At 39.5% G+C, this 21,552-nt stretch overlaps 2 protein-coding genes across 8 annotated transcripts in view; one reads left to right on the top strand and one right to left on the bottom strand.

Annotated features, from left to right (window-relative positions):
• MTRF1 (mitochondrial translation release factor 1) overlaps nucleotides 1-11,013 on the bottom strand; it is a 49,018-nt gene extending 38,005 nt beyond the window's left edge. For 2 of the 7 annotated variants that reach the window (XM_017850165.1, XM_017850171.1), the window contains exons 1-5: nucleotides 10,756-11,013; nucleotides 10,461-10,673; nucleotides 7,634-8,056; nucleotides 1,707-1,798; nucleotides 127-208 (exon numbers count right to left, since the gene is read on the bottom strand). In XM_017850165.1, coding sequence (XP_017705654.1) covers nucleotides 127-208; nucleotides 1,707-1,798; nucleotides 7,634-8,056; nucleotides 10,461-10,491 — 628 coding nt within the window. In that variant the 5' untranslated portion in view covers nucleotides 10,492-10,673; nucleotides 10,756-11,013. Of the gene's footprint in view, nucleotides 1-126; nucleotides 209-1,706; nucleotides 1,799-7,633; nucleotides 9,483-10,460 lie in introns of those variants that run through there. The other 5 variants (XM_017850170.1, XM_017850166.1, XM_017850167.1 and 2 more) reach the window with 5 other exon arrangements.
• Nucleotides 11,014-11,430: 417 nt separating this feature from the next.
• Nucleotides 11,431-12,292, top strand: LOC108514141 (60S ribosomal protein L7a). The gene has a single exon (XM_017850211.1). It carries the CDS (start codon nucleotides 11,449-11,451, stop codon nucleotides 12,247-12,249), a length of 801 nt encoding a protein of 266 aa, XP_017705700.1. The 5' UTR covers nucleotides 11,431-11,448; the 3' UTR covers nucleotides 12,250-12,292.
• Nucleotides 12,293-21,552: the final 9,260 nt, after the last annotated feature.

Genomic DNA, 21,552 nt, shown 5'->3' with positions numbered 1-21,552 from the left:
AAAAAAAAAAAAAAAAAAAAAAAAAAAAAAACCAATAATAATAATAATAATAAAGTTAGTGTTATCAAATAAGGTAAAATTCAAGGACTTTTTAGATCATTTAAATAATAAAATAAATTTACTGACCTCCAGTAGTTCTTCCAGCTGTCACCTCTAAAATAACATCATTTTTGTCATATTTCTCCTTTGGCAGAAGGCTCTGGAAAAGCTGAAATAAAAATCAGCATTTGTGTGTATATTTTCCCCGGTATACTATTACTGAATTTAAATAAACGCCCCAAAAACATTGAAAAAATCAATAATTGGCAAAATCACACAGTATCCCAAATAGGGTATTCCAAAAATGCTATAATAAGTAGAACTAATTAGACCTAAAATAGGTGATCAATTCATGTTAACAATGGAGTTACTTGTCAGTATATTTTCTGCACTGTTATCAGATTATCTTAATTTTCTAGAATGCAGAAGTTCAGATCAAAGTCCAGGGTGTTCCATTCAATTTTCTTCAGATTTTGGCTCTTATAATTAGTTCTGAACAGCAGCTTCTTTCATCTAATGAATGAAGCAAGGCTTTGAAAGTCTTCAATTTGAGAAATGATTTCATATTATCTCCTGCTATAACTGACAGCAGACACCAGCCATGCTGTGCCTTCTCAGCAGAGTTGCTCTAATTAAAGACTATGTTGAGGGCTCCCAAGATAAGGCTCAAAATGAGTTTCTCAGCTGTGACCAGAAAAAAAAGGGCTTCCTAATAAAGAAGGTAACCAACTTTCCTCTTAGGAAGAAAAGGGAAGTAATTTCACTATTACTAAAAAGTTTTTCAAATCAAACTAAAAGTACTTATGTGTCATGATTCTCCCTACTGCCAATTTCTGAAATACTCCATCTTTGCTAGAAATGATATAGTCTATGGGAGAGAACATCAGACTAAGAGTCAGACATTTTCTACCTTTGATTAACTGGTTCAATTCGTAATAGAAATAACTGATATCCCATGTAACCTCCCCCTTAACTTTTCAAAAAGTCCCTCTTTTGGATTCCCAGAGTAAGAAAGACTGAAGGTAGGAAGATGGCAAATGTGACAGAGGGAAACATGGTATACCGTAGTATGTTCTTCATTGTCTTTGTAGACAAACCATCCATTAAGCAAGAAGGAAAAGAGACCACTATGGAAGGGAAATCTTCCATTTCCATGTCTAGGAGATATCAGCTGATGCTGATATAGTATCATGAATCCTGAGAGGTTCCAGTATGCCACACCCTTACTAGACCTAACTAAAGATGTGTGTTAACCAACTATTTCTACACCTTTGGATTCATTCCATTCTATCCAGAGTGCAAATTTCCAATCCTTAATTAACAGTCACCATGAACTCCTCCTCCACTTCTCACTCTTAAAACCCTCTGACTCGTCCCTGTGGTGAACGAAATTTCTTTACCAGCATGTATGCTCTTGCTTAACAAGTTAACAGACTCAACTTTGAATTTTTCTTTTTTCACCCTGGGAGTCTTTGTTTTATTATGTGACACCGTAATTTCTTCATTCTCATTCTGCAGCAAATTATAGGAGACCAGCTTGATCACTTATCATAAGAGAACACTTAAAATAGTGTTTGGAAACCATTTTGAGCATCAAAGCAGAGTCTAGCAAAAACAGTATTCCTTTATACAGCACTACTGAAACCAGTCTACCTCTGAAAACCTACCTCATTGTACAACATGTTGATTTTTTGATCAATGGTTTGCCTTTCTTCCAGTGCAAGTTCTTGTAACTGCTTTTCATCTTGTTTATTTAGGCCTAAAAGCCAGAAACAGAAATAATGATAAAGTTTTTAAATACTTACAGAAAAACTCCTAAGTAGCCATGTTCCTCTTTGGCTACTAAGTTCTATTTCAATTGCAAATGCAAGGGATTATACAAGGGAACATTTAGAATACTTGGAGAATGTCAATTAACAAGTAATTGCTAAGCATTTCCAAAAAGCTCAGTGTGAAAAGTAATATAATCATGCCTCCCAAAACCTTGTGTGTGTGTGTTTTTTAAGGTAAAATAGCTTAAAACATTTAATCTCTAAACAAATCAATCTATTAACAGTAGTAACAAAAATATGCTTAATATAGAAACCCACATTTACAAAGCTTGTTATTTGAAGGTCTATAATTATATAAATCAGTGATTAATCAAACAGGTTTAAAAAGGGACTAGCTAATTAAATATAAACCCAAATAAGGTAAGTTTTGGAACAAACTGGAGTGAGCATTTCCTGTCTAAAGGTGGCAGCTGTAACTCAGCATACTGTGACATGGTCCAGGACAGCTACAACTTCCATATTATCCAAGAGAAGTCAGAAATAAGAATTCTTAAAACCTCTTGATACATTCATACTCAGTTCACGTTGTTTTTTTTTTTTTTTTTAGAGAGATGAGGACTCACTATGCTGCCCAGGCTGGAGTGCCAGTAGCTATTCTCAGATGCGATCGTGGCGCACTACAGTCTCAAACTCCTGGACTCAAGCAATCTTCCTGCTTCAGCCTTCCAAGTAGCTGAGATTACAGGTGCATGCCACCGTGCCTGGCTTAGTATGGTACTTTAAAATACATATCATGGCCAGGTGTGGTGGCTCACGCCTGTAATCCCAGCACTTTGGGAGGCCAAGGCAGGCAGATCACTTGAGGTCAGAAGTTCGAGATGAGCCTGGCCAACATGGTGAAACCCCATCTCTACTAAAAATACAAAAATTATACAAGCGTGGTGGTGCACGCCTGTACCCCTAGCTACTCGGGAGGCTGAGGCAGGGGTACACGCCTGTACCCCTAGCTACTCGGGAGGCTGTTGCTTGAACCCAGGAGGTGGAGGGTGCAGTGAGCCGAGGTCACGCTACTGCACTCCAGCCTGGATGACAGAGAAAGACTCTGTCTTAAAAAAAAAAAAAAGTATCATGTGTGTCAGACAAAACATACATTTTTGTAACCTGTCCTGTATGGAGAAAATGGGCCTTTTTCTATTATTTCCAAAGCAGAAAGTTAAATCATGGAACGCTAGCAAAACAAGATAATAATGATCTAGTTATTGACCAAGGATGGTAGACCTCATGACCTTTGACTCCACTGCTTTAGAGGCCTGCAGGCTTCGTCAGTGGGCATTGCTACAAGTTGAGGTAAAAAATTCTGACCCTTAATAATAATTATAAAGAAAATAGAAATGAAGAATCACAATTATAAAGAAGAGAAGACTCTTTTAAATTATTCTCTAGTCATGGAAGTCATTAGGGTCTGGTGGGAGTCTGTGCCTCATTCAAGCTTTCAACATTTAACATTTTGCTAGACACTCTGCTAGTTGCTGGGGAGACAAGGAAGAAAAAAAAACATGGCTTCAGGTCTCAAGTGGCCCAGTCTGGTGGCAAACACATATACATGATTACAATATGTGATGGGGCAGTGCCAGTGTGCCATGGGGGCATAAATGAAGGGGACGAAACCAGACATTAGCACTTAATGAGGGCTTCCTGGCTAAGGCGTCGTCAGAACTAATTCTAATTATGGATCATCTGTTGTAGAATTTTAATGTCACCACTAGTACCACATTGTGCACATGTCACAAATGGAAACCAGGCTGACATTACTTAATAGATATCTGCTGGTTCAAAGGTATCAGAAAAACCTTCTGATTTGCAATCATATAAAATTATTTTTGTGGTCTCTTATTATTTGCTGTAAACCTGTAGAATCTGTCTAATTCAATTTCATTATATCAACAAAGATTCAAGAACCTATTATGTCCCATGTTTAGTGCTGCAGAAGATAGAAAAATGAGTAAGACACAGGACCTGACCTTGAAGAACAGACAATGGTGTTAGGGGCTTAGGTTAAGACAGTTACATAAAGGATCATAATATAAAACAGAGAAAGGTAACCATACTTGTTTTGCAAAGGGTACTGAAGCCAAAGTATGACATCTCAGCCCAACTTTGTAAGAGGACTGGCTTTTAACAAGGTGAAATGGGTATGTTAACAATGTGGGCAAAGATATAGTCATGGAACAGCACAAATATATCCAGAGAATGGCAAGTTGTCTATTTTGGCTAGAAGGCAGAATATGCAAAGAGAATTAACATAGTACACGGAGAGGCTGGGGTTACTCTGCAGGGGCTTTTAAATGCCAAACCAAGAAATCTCTACTTATAGGCAATGGGAACAGGTGAGTAACATGAATAAGATTGTACTTGAACTGGAACATCTAGAGGTAGGACTACAAGTTAGGAACTGATTGTCATCAGCTAAGTCAGAGATGTAATGAAGATATAAATTAGTGGAAGGAATAGAAGGGGACTCATGCAAGATGCATCATAGACGTAGACCCTACTGGACTTTGAATCATCCAGTGAGTAGTGGATAAAAGCAGAGGCTTTGGAATCTCATTGCTTGAATTCAAATCCTTGCTTCTCCCCTCGCTGAGTGACCATTGCAAATTTAACCTTTCAGTTTCCTCATCTATAAAATGTATAAAATGAGGGAAAACACAGGCTGGGCAACACTAAAAATAAAAAAAAAAGCTGGGAGTGGTTGCACACACCCATAGTTCCAGCTACTTGGGAGGCTGAGGTTGGAGGACTGCTTGAGTCTAGGAGTTCAAGGTTAAAGTAAGCTGTGATTACGCTACTGCATTCCAGCCTGGGCCACAGAGCAAGACTCTGTCTCTTAAAAAAAAAAACAAAAGGGGGAGGGGGAATAATCATATATCCTACGTCATAAGGTTACCTGAGCATTCAAATGAGATAATATTTGTAAAGCCCGACTTTGTAAATGTAGCTATTATTACTATTATTATAGAAGAATTGTAGAGGCAGTAGAGCCTTTAGAACTGATGCAATCCAATGCAATATTATACATGATACAACCAAGGCTGAAAGAAGTTATGCCAATTTAATTAGAATGCATTTCGTAAACTCCTACTATATACAAGCAACCTTCTCAAAACTAATTAATTACAAATTTGTGTGGCATTATGCAAAAGAGTAAAAAATATCTCCATTAAACTTATGTAAGAGACTTGTGACACCATCAATAGAAGGCAGAAAAATGGAAGGTTTCAAACATCCAGGACTTTACAGGTATAACAGTGACTGGCCTGTATGTCACATAATACCTCTAAGGCTAAATGAAACAAAATGAAGCACAGAAGAAAATCTAGAAACTAAAAGTGAATAGCAAAATCTGAATAAATGTTGAATCATAGGTTAGTTCATTAAACTTTTCTCTCAACTTCTGTATAAAAATTTTGGAAAAATTTCATAAGAGAAAAAATGTAGAGGCAGCAGCAGTATTAAGAAATACTAAAATAGAAAATTAAGATAAAAAATAGCCTGTAGTCCCAGCTACTCAGAAGGCTGAGGCAGGAGGATTGTTTGAGCCCCGGAGTTTGAGTCCAATCTGGGCAACATGGTGAGGCCCCATCCCTTAAAAAAAAAAAAAAAAAAGATAAAAAATAAATACGCTGGCCGGGCGCGGTGGCTCACGCCTGTAATCCCAGCACTTTGGGAGGCCGAGACGGGCGGATCATGAGGTCAGGAGATCGAGACCATCCTGGGTAACACAGTGAAACCCCGTCTCTACTAAAAATACAAAAAATTAGCCAGGCGTGGTGGCAGGCACCTGTAGTCCCAGCTACATGGGAGGCTGAGGCAGGAGAATGGCGTGAACCCGGGAGGCGGAGCTTACAGTGAGTAGAGATCATGCCACTGCACTCCAGCCTGGGCAACAGAGTGAGACTCCATCTCAAAAAATAAATAAATAAATAAATAAATACGTCACATACAAAAATAACTCAAATAGATCAAAGACCTAAATGCATGGGATAAAAATTAAAAAATACTTCACTCTTGTAAGAAAACACAAATGTAAACCTTTGTGACCTTAGATTAGGCAATTTTCTTAGACATGACTCCCAAAACTCAAGCAACAAGAGAAAAAAAGATACATTGGACATCATCAAAATTTTAAAATATCATGCTTCACAGGACAGTATCAAAAAAGTGAAGAGAAAAACCACAGAATGAGAAATTTTTGCAAATCATATATCTGATCATCGACTTTTATCTAGAATATAAAGACCACTTACAACTCAATAATGAAAAGACAATTCAATTTAAAAACTGGCAAAGGATCTGAACAGTCATTTCTCCCAAGATGATACACAAATGGACAAATAAGCACCAGAAAAGATGCTCAACATCATTAATCTTCAGGAAAATGCAAATCAAACCACAATAAGATGCCACTTCATATTCATAGGATGGCAATAATTGAAAGGGCAGATAAGAAGTGTTGGCAAGTATGTGGAGAAATATGAACCCTCATACACTGTGTATAAAGCTGTAAAATGGTTATAGCCACTTTGGAAAACAGTCTGGCAGTTCCTCAAAAGGTTAAACATAGAGTTACCACATGAACCAGCAATCTATGCCCACAAAACAACTTGTATACACAAGTTCACGGTATCATTATTTAAAATAACCAAAAAGTGAAAACAACTCAATGTTCATCAACTGATGAATGAATAAATAAAATGTGGTATATCCATACAATGGAATATAATTCAGTAATGAAAAGAAATAAAGTACTGGCTGGGCACGGTGGCTCGCGCCTGTAATCCCAGCACTTTGGGAGGCTGAGGTGGCTGGATCACTTGAGGTCAGGAGTTCAAGACCAGCCTGGCCAACATGGTGAAACCCCGTCTCTACTAAAATACAAAAAAAATTAGCTGGGAATGGTGGCGGGTGCCTGTAGTCCCAGCTCCTCAGGAGGCTGAGGTGGGAGAATCGCTTGAACCTGGGAGGCAGAGGTTGCAGTGGCCGAGATCGTGCCACTGCACTCCAGCCTGGGTGACACAGCAAGACTCTGTCTCAAAAAAAAAAAAATAAATAAATATAAAGCTTCCTTCTTGGCTTCACTAATGTGTGATCCCCTCCAGGAAGCTTTACCCAATCAACCCAGGCTGGTTTGAGTGCCCTCTCCTCTTTGCTCCCATAAAACTATGCCTTCCTCTAGTAGAGCAGGTCTCACATTATAAACAATACTTAAATAAGTTTCTCTCACTAGACCACAGAAGCTCATTGATGGGGTAGGAACTATGTGTGTAGCCCTACTATGTAGGTACAGTGTTCAATAACGTTCTGCTCAATAAAATAAAGCTTCTGAAAAGACCAACATTTTGTCTTCCAGACCTTAAGACCATGGCAAGTACCACGAGGAGTCTAGTTACTTAGTAGAATTGATCTTTCGTAGCTAAAGTGGGTCAAACACTCTGGGTACAGAGTCCTGTTCTTTCCAAGCGTTGAGCTTATTACTTGTACGTTTTTTAAAAGACTGAGTTCAGGCCAGCCTCAGTGGCTCAGCAGCTATAATCACATCGCTTTGGAAAGCCCTGGCACAGCAGTCCTACCTACTCAGGATTCTGGAGCTACGATGGAGTCACTGCACTCCCACCTGGGCAACAAGTGAGATCCTGCTTCTTTGGGAAAAAAAAAAACAAAGACTAAGTTCAATAAAGCTTTGACTTAGAAAATCAAATCTGTACTTACACACACACATAAAAATAGCCCTTATGCAGGACACATACGTATCTTTTACCTACTTTTACACATTGATTCTAATTCTTCAATTGCTTGTTCAGTCTCCTGAATTTCTTGGTAAATGGCTGCAAGAGGTGCCAACTCAGCATGCCTTCTGTTCAAGGACCTTTGGTTCTCTTCATTCACAGGGATATGCTGCAGACATTGCTCAAGTGTTTGGTACTCCTTATTCAGGTTCTCCATATATTTCTGTAGTGCTTTATGCTTCCAAAGCATCTTGGTGTCTTGATGGCAATATCTCCTGGACCAATTCTTACTTAACAGATGAAAAATGCAATTCCTGTTTTGTCTAAAAACTTGCAGCCTTGTATCAAGATGTATCTGTCTAAATTGATGAGAATGGAGCTGGATGTGACACTGGAGGTAACCATCAAGAGATGGATGTCTAAAAAGCCAAACACACAGGTGACGATTCATCTCAGCATCTGAAATACAATAAACACCATCTTTAAAAAAAAATCAGCTCTAAAGATACATGCATAATAAAGCTGGAAGGAACATCAAGAAATCTTGTTTCATTTACTGCCTCAGCCAGCTCCAAACACAGTCTTAAAATTCAACTGCCAGCCAGGCGCAGTGGCTCACACCTGTAATCCCTGCACTTTGGGAGGCCAAGGTGGGCGGATTACCTGAGGGCAGGAGTTTCAGACCAGCCTGGCCAACATGGTGAAACGCCGTCTCTACTAAAAACATAAAAATTATCTGGGTGTGGTGGCAGGCGCCTGTAATCCCAGCTACTCGGGAGCCTGAGGCAGGAGAATTGCTTGAACCCAGGAGGCAGAGGTTGCAGTGAGCCGAGATCGCGCCATCGCACTCCAGCCTGGGGGACAAGAGCGAGACTTGGTCTCAAAAAAAAAAAAATAATTCAACTGCCTACAGAAAGAACCTAATTCTTCAAATGTGTGAATAACATAGTAAAATAAATAAAAACAGCACTGCTTCCTACCTGCTCAACATATATAATTAACTGAAGCATATGAGTAGGAGTACACCTAACAAATATATCAATTGAGCAAGTTAAGTCAGTTATTTTCTAGAAAGTATCCAGAATCTAGAATTGAGTGTGTAAATAAGCTCTTGAAAGCTATGAAAACATACAAACTTAAGGTGGTTCACAGAGTCATTTTCTAAAGTTTGAAGAAAATATTATTATCTTTTTAATTCTTTAACTTTAAGGATCTAGATATCCAAGGAAGTCAAGTAACTTAATCAAGACTATTCAGTCGGCTGGATAGAGACAGAGCTGGTATTAGAATGTAAGTTGCCTGTTCAGGACTCAGTAATTTTCACTCTCAATTCTGCAATCACTTTTCAAAAATGCTTCCCTTTTAGCTGAGATCCTAAAGGAAGAAAAGTTCAAGTATTAATAGATCAAGAAAGTAGGGTTGGTGAAAAGCCCTACAATTATATTAAGTGGTGTCAGTTATATTAAGCAAGAAAAGCAAGGAACAAAATAGAATCTCAATTACATTTTAAAAACATTCTATAATATATACTATACATGTAAAAAAAGAAAAAAAAAGTACATAGAGTATTTTTTAAAAAGAATGTTAAATAAGAAACATACCAACATGTGCCAGGCACAGTGGCTCACGCCTGTAATCCTACAACTTTGGGAGGCCGAGGCGGGCAGATCATCTGAGGTCAGGAGTTCGAGACCAGCCTGGCCAACATGGGAAAACCCTGTCTCTACTAAAAATACCAAAACAATTAGCCAAGCGTGATGGCACATGCCCGTAGTCCCAGCTGCTTGGGAAGCTGAGGCAGGAGCATCGCTTGAACCTGGGAGGCAGAGGTTGCAGTGAACTGAGATCGCAGCATGCACTTCAGCGTGGGTGACAAAGCAATACTCTGTGTCAAAAAAAAAAAAAGAAACATACCAAAATGTTAATAAAATGATCTCTAGTTGTGAGATTATGAATACCTTTTGCTTGCTATTTTTTCTACTTTTCAGTGTTTTCCAAGTCTCTTGCACATATAGCATGGAATACATTCATAATCACAAAAAAAGATTAGTTTAAAAAATTACAGGTTAGGTGAAATTGGCTGTGTACAATAATTTTGTTCTCCTCCCCTCCAACAGAGATAATCAAGAGCTAACAAAAGTACACAATGGTCTTACTGAGTAAGAAAGGGAGAATATAAAGTGTTCTAAGAAAAACACTTTGCCCCTAAAACTCTGAGGTTCAAAGTTGAAATAATGGTCAAGCCACGCACAGTAGCATGCATCTATTGTCCCAGCTACCCAGGAGACTGAGGCAGGAGGATCACTTGAGCCAAGGAGTTCAAGGCCAGCCTAGGCAACATAGTGAGACTCAACTCAAAAAAAGAAGGATCAACATTTATCAAAATCAACCTTTACTCTCTCCAGTGATCCTACTATGCTAGGAGGTGCATTGATATATTAGCTCATTTGTTCACTATAAGCCTGTTAACTTACCATTAGCACCTAGGAAATAAACATTCAGAATGGTCTTTAAAATATTCAGTTTCCAGAGTTCTACCGATAGATTTTAGGATAGTGCATCACATTATTAAAAGCACTGTGAAAGAAAGCACCAATGGCCAGCTGTCACAAACGTTACACTCCACCACCCCCATATCTCAAGCACGTCAGAGAAAGTGTGTCCATTTGCTAACAGACAGAATAAAAGGATGACAAATACATGTTTGTACGAATACTTATTGCTAAAATTTCCATTTTAGGAACAGAGTAGAATTTTCTAAATTGCATAATTTTCAGAGTAAAATTGCATAATTTTCAAGGTCATGAATCTCAACATTAAGAAAAAAAAAAAAAAGATGTTTACTGTCCAAGGTTAACTACACCTGAGAACAGCACGACTTCTCCATTACCCATCACAGTAACAGTATTACTCTGATGCTTTGGGGAAAGTTCTGAGTGTAGGCAGGTCAGAAGCGACAGCCCGCGGGGCAGCAGCACGGGCAAACCATGCTGTGTAACTCAGTATATGGAGTGATTCCATAAAGAGGCAATACAGGAGGCGGCGGGGAAGATCAGGAACGAACTGTGCACAGTACCTAAGGAAAAGAAGAATAGACGTCAGCTCTCTTTACTGAGGTCGGAACCTTCAGAGACCCGCCACATTTCAGCCCGACAAACCCGAAATCACGTTGACTTCCTGGTTCACTTCTTCCGGGTTAGCACACGCTCCCGGCCTCTCCTCTGCAACGACCGCTCTCCGAAGGAGTAGTCTTCGAGCATGCCTAACAATGGACTAACATGACAAAATGAGCTAAATGAGAAAAATGACAAAACGAGAATGAAATTGTCATGAGACAACCGATGACAACCGCCCCCGCGCTGTCCTTATCCAGAACGTGGGCCCAGAGCTGGGGTGGAGATGGTGTGAGGCAGGGAGGGGCCAAGGCGGGACTAAACTACATCTCCCAGAGCGCCCACCAAGGAATCCTGGGAGTTGTAGTTTACCTTGCGGCAGCCTCCAACCCCGTCCATCCACTATCCAGCCAAAGGCGGAGCTTTTGGTTTTCACCATTAACTGCAAACCTAGAAGAGAGATTCTCTACGATTCTGATTAAGAGATCAAGATTTAGAACATATTGCATGTGAAATTACAATAATTTCCTCATATATTAGAAGCCCCTAAAGCACTGCTTTCTGATTTTTTAAAAAATAAAGTCTCCTTTTTCATCATCCACAAATGTAGATGATTCTGCGTGTAGTTTCTATACTTTCAGCTTCCATTGCTTCAGAAAATACCTAATGACTAAAGGATAATACAAATAAATTTGTATTTTAAAAGTAATAACAGGCTTTCTCCTCCCGCCGCCCAAGATGCCGAAAGGAAAGAAGGCCAAGGGAAAGAAGGTGGCTCCGGCCCCTGCTGTCGTGAAAAAGCAGGAGGCCAAGAAAGTGGTGAATCCCCTGTTTGAGAAAAGACCTAAGAATTTTGGCATTGGACAGGACATCCAGCCCAAAAGAGACCTCACCCGCTTTGTGAAATGGCCTCGCTATATCAGGTTGCAGCGGCAGAGAGCCATCCTCTATAAGCGGCTGAAAGTGCCTCCTGCTATTAACCAGTTCACCCAGGCCCTGGACCGCCAAACAGCTACTCAGCTGCTTAAGCTGGCCCACAAGTACAGACCAGAGACAAAGCAAGAGAAGAAGCAGAGGCTGTTGGCCCGGGCCGAGAAGAAAGCTGCTGGCAAAGGGGATGTCCCCACTAAGAGACCACCTGTCCTTCGAGCAGGAGTTAACACCGTCACCACCTTGGTGGAGAACAAGAAAGCTCAGCTGGTGGTGATTGCACACGACGTGGATCCCATCGAGCTGGTTGTCTTCTTGCCTGCCCTGTGTCGTAAAATGGGGGTCCCTTACTGCATTATCAAGGGGAAGGCCAGACTGGGTCGTCTAGTCCACAGGAAGACCTGCACCACTGTCGCCTTCACACAGGTGAACTCGGAAGACAAAGGCGCTTTGGCTAAGTTGGTGGAAGCTATCAGGACCAATTACAACGACAGATACGATGAGATCCGCCGTCACTGGGGCGGCAATGTCCTGGGTCCCAAGTCTGTGGCTCGTATTGCCAAGCTCGAAAAGGCAAAGGCTAAAGAACTTGCCACTAAACTGGGTTAAATGTACACTGTTGAGTTTTCTGTACATAAAAATAATTAAAATACAAATGTTCCTTCAAAAAAAAAAAAAAAGTAATAACAGGACCCAAAAGTTAGAAGACTGTATATTTCCACGTTAGTGATTTTATAATGTTCTTTGCACATGGGAATGTAGGGGCTCAACCTAGATTCATAGCTTATGAACCACTGATTAAGTGAAGAATGAAAACTCCAGTTAATAAACAATTGCAAGAAAATGCAAGTATATTGTCCTACTTTGACTAATCCAGTGGGATCCAGCCCTTGGCTATCACATTTGCAGTCTTTCTATCGCCATGCCTCAATTTTTCCTCCTGAAAGAAAAGGCAAAAAATGTTCCATATTACTGACTTTACAGAGTATTTTCTTAGATTATAATCACATACATAGGAAGGAGAATTAACTCTATATGCAAAATTATATCTAACATTTATAACCCACTTCAAGGTACCTATTTCTATGTACTATGTACTAAATACTGTTCTAAATGGTTTTACCTTATTAATTCAACTAATTTTTACAACCTTAAAATATTCATTTTGCAGAGGAGAAAATTAAGGCACATACAGCTAAAGTAGCTTATCCAAGGTAAAAAACGGTAAGTGATAGAGCCAATATTCAATTAAGACAATCTGCTTTAATGATCTGTGGCTCCTAAGCTCTGATATAGGGTCTCCCTGCTCCAAAAAAGAAAAGAAAACCTGCAATCATGTATTCAATAAATACTGAACACCAGTTATGTGCTATTCACTATTCTAGTCATGAGGATTTAGCAATGAACAGAAAAGACAAATCCTTTGCCCACATGGAGCTTATGTTCCAGTAGGGGAAAAGTTCCAAAGGATCTACATAAAGTCATTCTCCTAAGTTATCCAAAAAGTTATTTAATTCTTTATTTTGATTTGTGTATTCAGCTATATGACTTGAGTATTATATATAAAGCTTTATTTGCCTTAAAAAATTAGTCTTGGTTGGGCATGGTGGCTCACGCCTGTAATCCTAGCACTTTGGGAGGCTGAGCCAGATGGATCACCTGAAGTCAGGAGTTTGAGACCAGCCTGACCAACATGGAGAAATCCCATCTCTACTAAAAATACAAAATTAGCTGGGCATGGTGGCGCATGCCCATAATCCCAGCTACTTGGAGGCTGAGGCAGGAGAATCACTTGAACACGGGAGGAAGAGGTGGTGGTGAGCCAAGACTGTGCCATTGCCCTCCAGCCTGGGCAACAAGAGTGAAACTCCATCTCAAAAAAAAAAACAAACAAAAAAAGTAGTCTTACTGCTATAGACTGAATTGTTTATATTCATAATCATGTTCATATTACTAATACTTATTTTTAAAATTCATATATTGAAGCCCTAACCCCTCCAATACATGTGATTCTATTGGAGATAGGGCCTTTAAGGTGATTAAGGTTAGATGAGGTCATAAGAGTAGAGCCCTGACATAATAGGATTAGTGCCTTCCTAAAAAGACACCAGAGATCTTGCTCACTCTCCCTGCCCAAACAATAAAGAGGTTATATGAGTACCCTGTGAGATGGTGGCCACCTACAAGCCAAGAGAAAAGGTATCAGACTGAAACCTACCTTACTGTCACCTTGATCTTAGACTTCCCAGTCTCACAAGAGGCTAAGAAACAAATTTCTGTTGTTTAGGCCACCAACTCGGTGGTTTTTTTTTTTTTTTTTGGAGGCGGAGTCTTGCTCTGTCACTAGGCTGGAGTGCTGTGGCTTGTTCTTGGCTCACTGCAACCTCCACCTCCCGGGTTCAAGCAATTCTCCTGCCTCAGCCTCCTGAGTAGCTGGGACTACAGGTGTGCGCCACCACGCTCAGCTAATTTTTGTATTTTTAGTAGGGATAAGGTTTCACCATGTTGACCAGATGGTCTTGATCTCTTCACCTTGTGATCTGCTTGCCTCAGCCTCCCAAAGTGCTGGGATTACAGGTGTGAGCCACCGCGTCCAGCTTTTTTTTTTTTTTTTTTTTTTTTTTTTTTTTTTTTTTTTAGTAGAGATGGGGGTCCCACTATGTTGACCAGGCTGGTCTCAAACTCCCAGCCTCCTAAAATCCTGGGATTACAGGTGTGAGCTACGACGCCCAGCCCAGTCTATGTTTTTTTGTTATGGCAGCCAAGTTGTTCCAACTATGCAGAACAACTTAGAAATTTAGAACTCAGGCCGAGCACAGTGGCTCAAGCCTGTAATCCCAGCACTTTGGGAGGCTGAGGCGGGTGGATCACGAGGTCAGGAGATCGAGACCATCCCGGCTAACACAGTGAAACCCCGTCTCTACTAAAGATACAAAATATTAGCCGGGCGTGGTGGCAGGCGCCTGTAGTCCCAGCTACTCGGAGGCTGAGGCGGGAGAATGGCATGAACCCAGGAGGCGGAGCTTGCAGTGAGCCGAGATCGCGCCACTGCACTCCATCCAGCCTGGGCGACACAGCAAGACTCCGTCTCAAACAAAAAAAAAGAAAAAAAAAAAAGAACTCAGGCTGGGCACAGTGGCTCACGGCTGTAATTGCAATGGCAGCATGTTGGGAGGCCAAGGCGGGTGGATCACTTGAGGCCAGGAGTTTGAGACCAGCCTAATCAACATGGTGAAACCCCATCTCTGCTAAAAATACAAAAATTAGCCAAGCATGGTGGCACGAACCTGTAATCCCAGCTATTCAGGAGGCTGAGACATGAGACTCACTTGAACCTGGGAAGTGGAGACTGCAGTGAGCTATCATGCCACCTCACCCCAGCCTGGGTGACAGAGCAAGACACTCTCTCAAAAACAAAAACAAAACAAAACACAAAACAGTGAGACCTTGTTCTTAAGAAAATAAAAACTTTTTAATATTATCTAATATCCAGTCAGTGTTCAAATTTCCCTGTGTCAGATTTTTTTCTCTTTTTTGTGGCATTTTGTTTGTTCGTATCAGGATTCAAAGAAAGTACATACATTGCAACTGGTTGTTATATTCTTGGTTTATTTTAATCTTTAGATTCTCCTTTTTTTCTTTTTTTCCTTGCAATGTATTTGTTGAAGAAACTGGATCCTTAGCCCTGAGGAGTTTCACGCAGTTAAGATTTTTCTAGACTTGTGGTATATCATGTGTCTTTTGTTCCCTGTATCTCCTGTAAACTGCTCTAGAAACTTGATCAGATTCAGGTTTAAATTGTTTTTGGCAAAACTGCTTCATAGCTGTGGTTATGCTCTGTGGTTATGTGGACTTTGCCTATGGGAGTCTCTTAAACATGTCTTTTAAAATGATATTAGAAGCCCTTCATTGCCTAGATCCATTTTTTCACTAGGTGTGGCAACGTGGTGATATTTTATTACTCATTCTTCACTGATTAGTTAGAACCTCTATAAAGATATACCTTGCTTCATCAGCTACTGATTGTCTTTGCTTTGTCATTTTAAAAGGAAAATAAAACTTTGCTAAAGTAAAAAAGTTATCAAAAGCCAGGCACAGTGGCTCACATCTGTAATCCCAGCACTTTAGGGAGCCAAGGTGGGATTGCTTGAACTCAGGAGTTTGAGACCAGCCTGGGCAACATGGCAAGACCTCACCTCTACAAATAAAAAAATTAGCCAGGTGTGGTTCTGTGTGCCTGTGGTCCCAGCTACTTGGGAGGCTGAGATGGGAGGATCACTTCAGCCTAGGAGATCAAGGCTGTACTGAGCTGTGATCCACTACTGCATTCCAGCCTGGGTGACAGAGTGAGACACTGTTGGAAAAAAAAAAAAAAAAAAAGATGATCAAATTAAAAAACTTGCTTTCTGAACAATTTCTAGGATTTCCAATTTTTATTTTAATCTTATTATTTGTATTTTTGTAAAGAAGGGGTTTCATCATGTGGCCTAAGCTGGTCTTGAACTCCCGGGCTTGAGTGATCCACCCACCTCAGCCTCCCGAAGTGCTGGGTTTACAGGCATGAGCCACCACACCTGGCCTGATCTTATCTTTTTTTCACTTTAGTAATACAGCAATTATCTGCAGTAGTAGTTAACTTTGAGTACTTATTCTCTACCAGGTAATGCTCTAAATGTGTTAGATTTAACTCACTTAAAAATGACACATCTATGAAGTAGGCTCAGTTGCAATGCTCATTTTAGGAAACTGAGGCCAGCATGGCTAGATGAATTGCCCGACTGTGCCCGAGAGACAGTCTAGTGGCCAAAAGGATTTGAACCAAGACAGCTGGGTTGCACTGTGACATTGCATCTGCACCTGTATTCTGTATCTCACTAAACTACACTATTATTCCAGCTCTCCATGATCCAATCTCCGTGGCTCCAATCTCGCCTATTTCTCTGTTGTGATGTATCCGTAAAAGCTCCATTCCCTGATGTATGTGGTCTGGAAGTCCTGACCTCATGATCCACCCACCTTGGCCTCTCAAAGTGCTGGGATTACAGACGTGAGCCACTGTGCCCAGCCAACAACTATATTTTTATTACAGTTCACGGTCCTTATCTGAAACACTGGGACCAAATATATTTCAAAATTCAAAATATTTGGGGTTTAGAAAGGTTAATGTGGCCAGGTGCAGTGGCTCAAGTCTGTAATCCTAGTACCTTGGGAGGCCGAGGCAGGTGGTTCACGCGGTCAAGAGATCGAGAGCATCCTGGCCAAAACGGTGAAACCCCATCTCTACTAAAAATACAAAACTTAGCTGGGCATGGTTGGGCGTGCCTGTAGTCTCAGCTACTTGGGAGGCTGAGGCAGGAGAATCACTTGAATCCGGGAGGTAGAGGTTGCAGTGAGCTGAGATCGCGCCACTGCACTCCAGCCTGGTGACAGAGTGAGACTCTGTCTCAAAAAAAAAAAAAAGCAAAGAACAAAAAGAAAGGTTAATGCATATCCTGAGCATTGCTTAACACCTCAACAGGACCTGGGGAAGCACTCTGCAACCCTATACATTAATGTCTCTCCAGTGAAATACATGAAATTTTACATCAAATAGGATAAATAAAGATATAAATAATTCACATCAGTCCAGGTCAGGTTTGCCTGCCACATATTCAGTTTAGGTCAAATTTGCCTACAGAATAAGTTATAAAAAAACCTTAAATTTTTAGCGATTTTGATTTTTGAATAGCAAATAAGATTTTCAGCAATTTTGCATGTGGCAAGTCAATATACTGAGACACTGGGTTGCAGCAGAGAAAGAGGTTTAATCACAGGGCCCCCAAATAAGGAGATAGGAGGAAACCTCAAATTCATCTCCCTAAGGAGTTTGGGGCTGGGGTTTTTAAGGGTTTTGGAGTGGGCCAAAGTTTGAGCATAGTTAATTGGTCAAAGAGTGCAGGGTGAAGTCATGGGACAGGGAGATGTTCTCGCTAGGTGCGCTGGCTCACGCCTGTAATCCCAGCACTTTGGGAGACCAAGGTGGGTAGATCACCTGAGGTCAGGAGTTTGAGACCAGCCTGACCAATATGGTGAAACCCCATCTCAACTAAAAATACAAAAAATTAGCCGGGTGTGGTGGTGCATGCCTGTAATCCCAGCTATTCAGGAGGCTGAGGCAGGAGAATCACTTCAACCCAGGAGGTAGAGGTTGCAGTGAGCCAAGATCGTGCCACTGCATTCCAGCCCGGGCAACAGAGTGAGACTCCATCTCAAAAAAAAAGGAAACAATGTTCTCTATGTTCTCACACTGATTCAGTTCTGTGGGCATCTTCAAACTGGTTGGCATCAGCTATTCCACTGAAATTCAGGATCTGAATACTGTATTAAGCAATTCTCAAACAAATTTCTTATTATTCTAACATCAGAGATCCTATCTATAAGAACAATGGGGTTGTAAATTAATTCTTAAACAAAAGCCTTATAATTCTAACATCAGAAATGTTATTGGTACAGGAATTAAGAAGAAATCACTTAGGCAGATAGTAAGGGTGTGGGAGTAACCAAACACCATTTCATATTTTACAATGCTTCCTGTGTAATTTTTATACTAAATAAGCCAAATTATGTCATTTTTGGACTTTAGGGAAACTAATGTCTTGAAGGATTAATTAGGTCAAAAAAAGACATAATTTGTAATTTGATTTTAGAGAGTTTGTAAAATATCAAAGGTTTAAACACATTTGATATCACAGGTCATTGTAAAATAAGTTATTCTCAGGAGGCCGAGGCAGGAGAATTGCTTGAATCCGGGTGGTGGAGACTGCAGCAAGCTGAGATCACATCACTGCCCTCTAGCCTGGGAGACGGAGCAAGACTTCATCTCAAAAAAAAAAAAAAAAAAAAGGAAAAGAAAAAGAAGTCATTTCCTTTAGACCTTTAAAAAAACATTTTAGCATCAGGCTACAACAAACAGAACTCAAGGGGAAACAAAACTTACAAAACAAAACCCCATCTCTACTAAAAAATACAAAAAATTAGCCAGGCATAGCGGTGGGTGCCTGTAGTCCCAGCTACTCAGGAGGCTGAGGCAGGATAATGGTGTGAGCCTGGGAGGCAAAGTTTGCAGTGAGCCAAGATCATGCCACTGCACTCCAGCCTGGGTGACAAAGCGAGACTCCATCTCAAAAAATAAATAAATAAATAAATAAAAAATAAATAACTAAAAGGGGAGAGAAAACCAAAAACAAGATGCAATACAAGTTGAACTTTCTGTTAAAAAAATTAAAATCTCCTGTAATTTATTGAGTACATCAATCCTTTAAGAAAATTAATTTTATTGTTCTAACTAATTATTTAGTGTATGAGTGTTTTCAAGCCCAATCCCTAGAGAGATCATTATAATTTCTCATTAATTTTAGACAACTTGATCGTAAAAAAATTTGGGGTTTTTTTTCTTATAAATCCTCTTATTGTGACTTACACAGACCATTCATGACATGCTTGGACTTTCTGGTTTGACATTAACATCCCTTTTTTTTTTTTTTTTTTTTTTTTTTAAACAACAGTCATTTTATTCTAGGACTAAATTTGCCATACAAGATTCTTTCTTATTTAAAATTATTTCTCTTTAAGCTTTCTTACCAAAAACAAAACAAAACCTCTTTATTTTTTAACTTTCTTTACGTCTCTCTTATTTCCTGGTTCCTTTTACTTGGGTTTTGTTTTGTTTTGTTTTGAGATGGGGTTTCACTCTTGTCACCTAGACTGGAGTGCAATGGCGCGACCTTGACTCACTGCAACCTCTGTCTCCTGGGTTCAAGCGATTTTCCTGCCTCAACCTCCTAAGTAGCTGGGATTACAGGTGTGTGCCACCACACCTGGCTAATTTTTGTATCTTTATTAGAGACAGGGTTTCATCATGTTGGCCAGGCTGGTCTTGAACCCCTGACCTTGTTATCCACCTGCCTTGGCCTCCCAAACTACTGGGAATCCAGGCATGAGCCACCACGCTTGGCCCTTTTACCTTGTTTTGTACATAACCTTTAAATAAGCTTGCAACTAGACAAAAATTGTTCACTTTTTTAAAAAAGGGCACACTTTTTTATTAGAATGTTTTCCTACAATATATTTTTATTAGAAACTACCCAAATAACAAAATATCTATTACTTAATTTAATATAATTTTATATTCTAAATTATGATGAATTTTTCTACAATTATCCCATTACAGTTAACTATTTATTTTATTTTAAACATTTACTTATTTTAGTTATGAAAACGCCATTGCAAAATTATAACTGGGACAGTGAAAAAGATCTGACCTAACCAACTCCATCTTGCTTCTAACCTCCAAGCTGTCCTTGTTCATTCCTGAGCTCAGGCCAAACTAACTTTGGGAGGAACTTAGTTTATAGTTTAGCTTTGAAACAAAGATAACAGTCCTTTCCCAAAACAAACTTTACTGCCTGTGGACTAGACTGCCTAAAGCCACAAGATTAGAAGTTATGGTAATCTTATTAAATTTAAGATGTAGCTATTTTCATTAAACCAATATCAATGTCTTATTTATTAAAAATGACATAAGCTAAGTTTATTCTGTCTCGGGCTGGGTTTATAGTTTTGTAACCCTTATGCCAAATTTTGAAAATTTACAGTATTTGGTTAGGATAATTATGAAATTTATCGATTAATAAATGCAAACAAAAATTTATGTTGGCAATTTTTAAGACATTTCTAATATCACTTTACCAATAATTTTAAAGCTAGCTTATTTATTAGAGATTTTACTTAAGTTATGTAAACTTGAAAAAGCATTTGACTAGTCTTTTTTCCTGATTAAAATATTTGATTCACATATTTTTATTTTCTTAATTAATTAGAGCTCTTTTAGATATTTTCAGTAGTGAAACATTGTATACATAACACATAAATACATAGACATATTAGGGATGCTGATAGAAGTACATCTTACAGATTCATAAACAGCTATTTTTCCTGTCTTATACTTTCAAATTCTTGCTAATGTGTCTCACTACCCTAGGCAGTTGTTAGCTAAATAGCTTTAAATTTGCATATTAAAGGAAACAACTCAGGTGAAAATCAAATAGCAAAATTTACATGATAAGGTACAGAGAGAAAAAGTCTGGTATGTTAGAGAAAAATTAAAATGAATTTAATTGCTAATTAAACGTAAAACTACGGAAATTATAAAGGCCTTTATGATTTTTTATTTTTTAATTTAATTTACTTTTTTTTGAGATGAAGTTTCACTCTTGTTGCCCAGGTTGGAGTGCAATTGCGTGATCTCAGCTCACTGTAACCTCCACCTTCTGGGTTCAAGCTATTCTTCTGCCTGAGCCCCTCAAGTAGCTGGGATTACAGGCATCCACCACCACGGTTGGCTAATTTTTTGTATTTTTAGTAGAGATGGGGTTTCACCATGTTGGCCAGGCTGGTCTTGAACTCCTGACGTCAGGTCATCCACCTGCCTTGGCCTCCCAAAGTGCTGGGATTACAGGCCTGAGCCACTGTAATCCAGCCTAAAGGCCTTTTAGATACACACACACACACACACACACACACACACACACACACACACATCATATAGCTTTTACTTCAAAACTTTGGACATGAGATAAATACACATTCACTGGTTTGCAAAAAACCTGTTGGATCCAAATAATGGTTTTTATCTTAATAGACAAATAACAGCAGATTTAAAGCAGGCAGAAAAGAAAATATAAAAGAGAACTTAGGAACTCTAGAGTTTGCAGGCTGACTTTAGGGCTCTTTTTCCTTAATGTAAATGTGCACAAAGACCATAATTACTTCCATTTTACATAAACTCTGGCAAGTATAGATGCCATGAAACCTACAGAATGCTCAAAAGGGGCTCATTCTCCTTGCTTTCTCCTTATTCTTAGATTATTGGTT

Source organism: Rhinopithecus bieti, unplaced genomic scaffold, assembly GCF_001698545.2.
Source record: "Rhinopithecus bieti isolate Rb0 unplaced genomic scaffold, ASM169854v2 scaffold_32955, whole genome shotgun sequence".
NCBI classification, from domain to species: Eukaryota; Metazoa; Chordata; class Mammalia; order Primates; family Cercopithecidae; genus Rhinopithecus; species Rhinopithecus bieti.
Note: the sequence above shows the minus strand (reverse complement) of the source record. Positions and strands in the feature narration are given on the sequence as shown.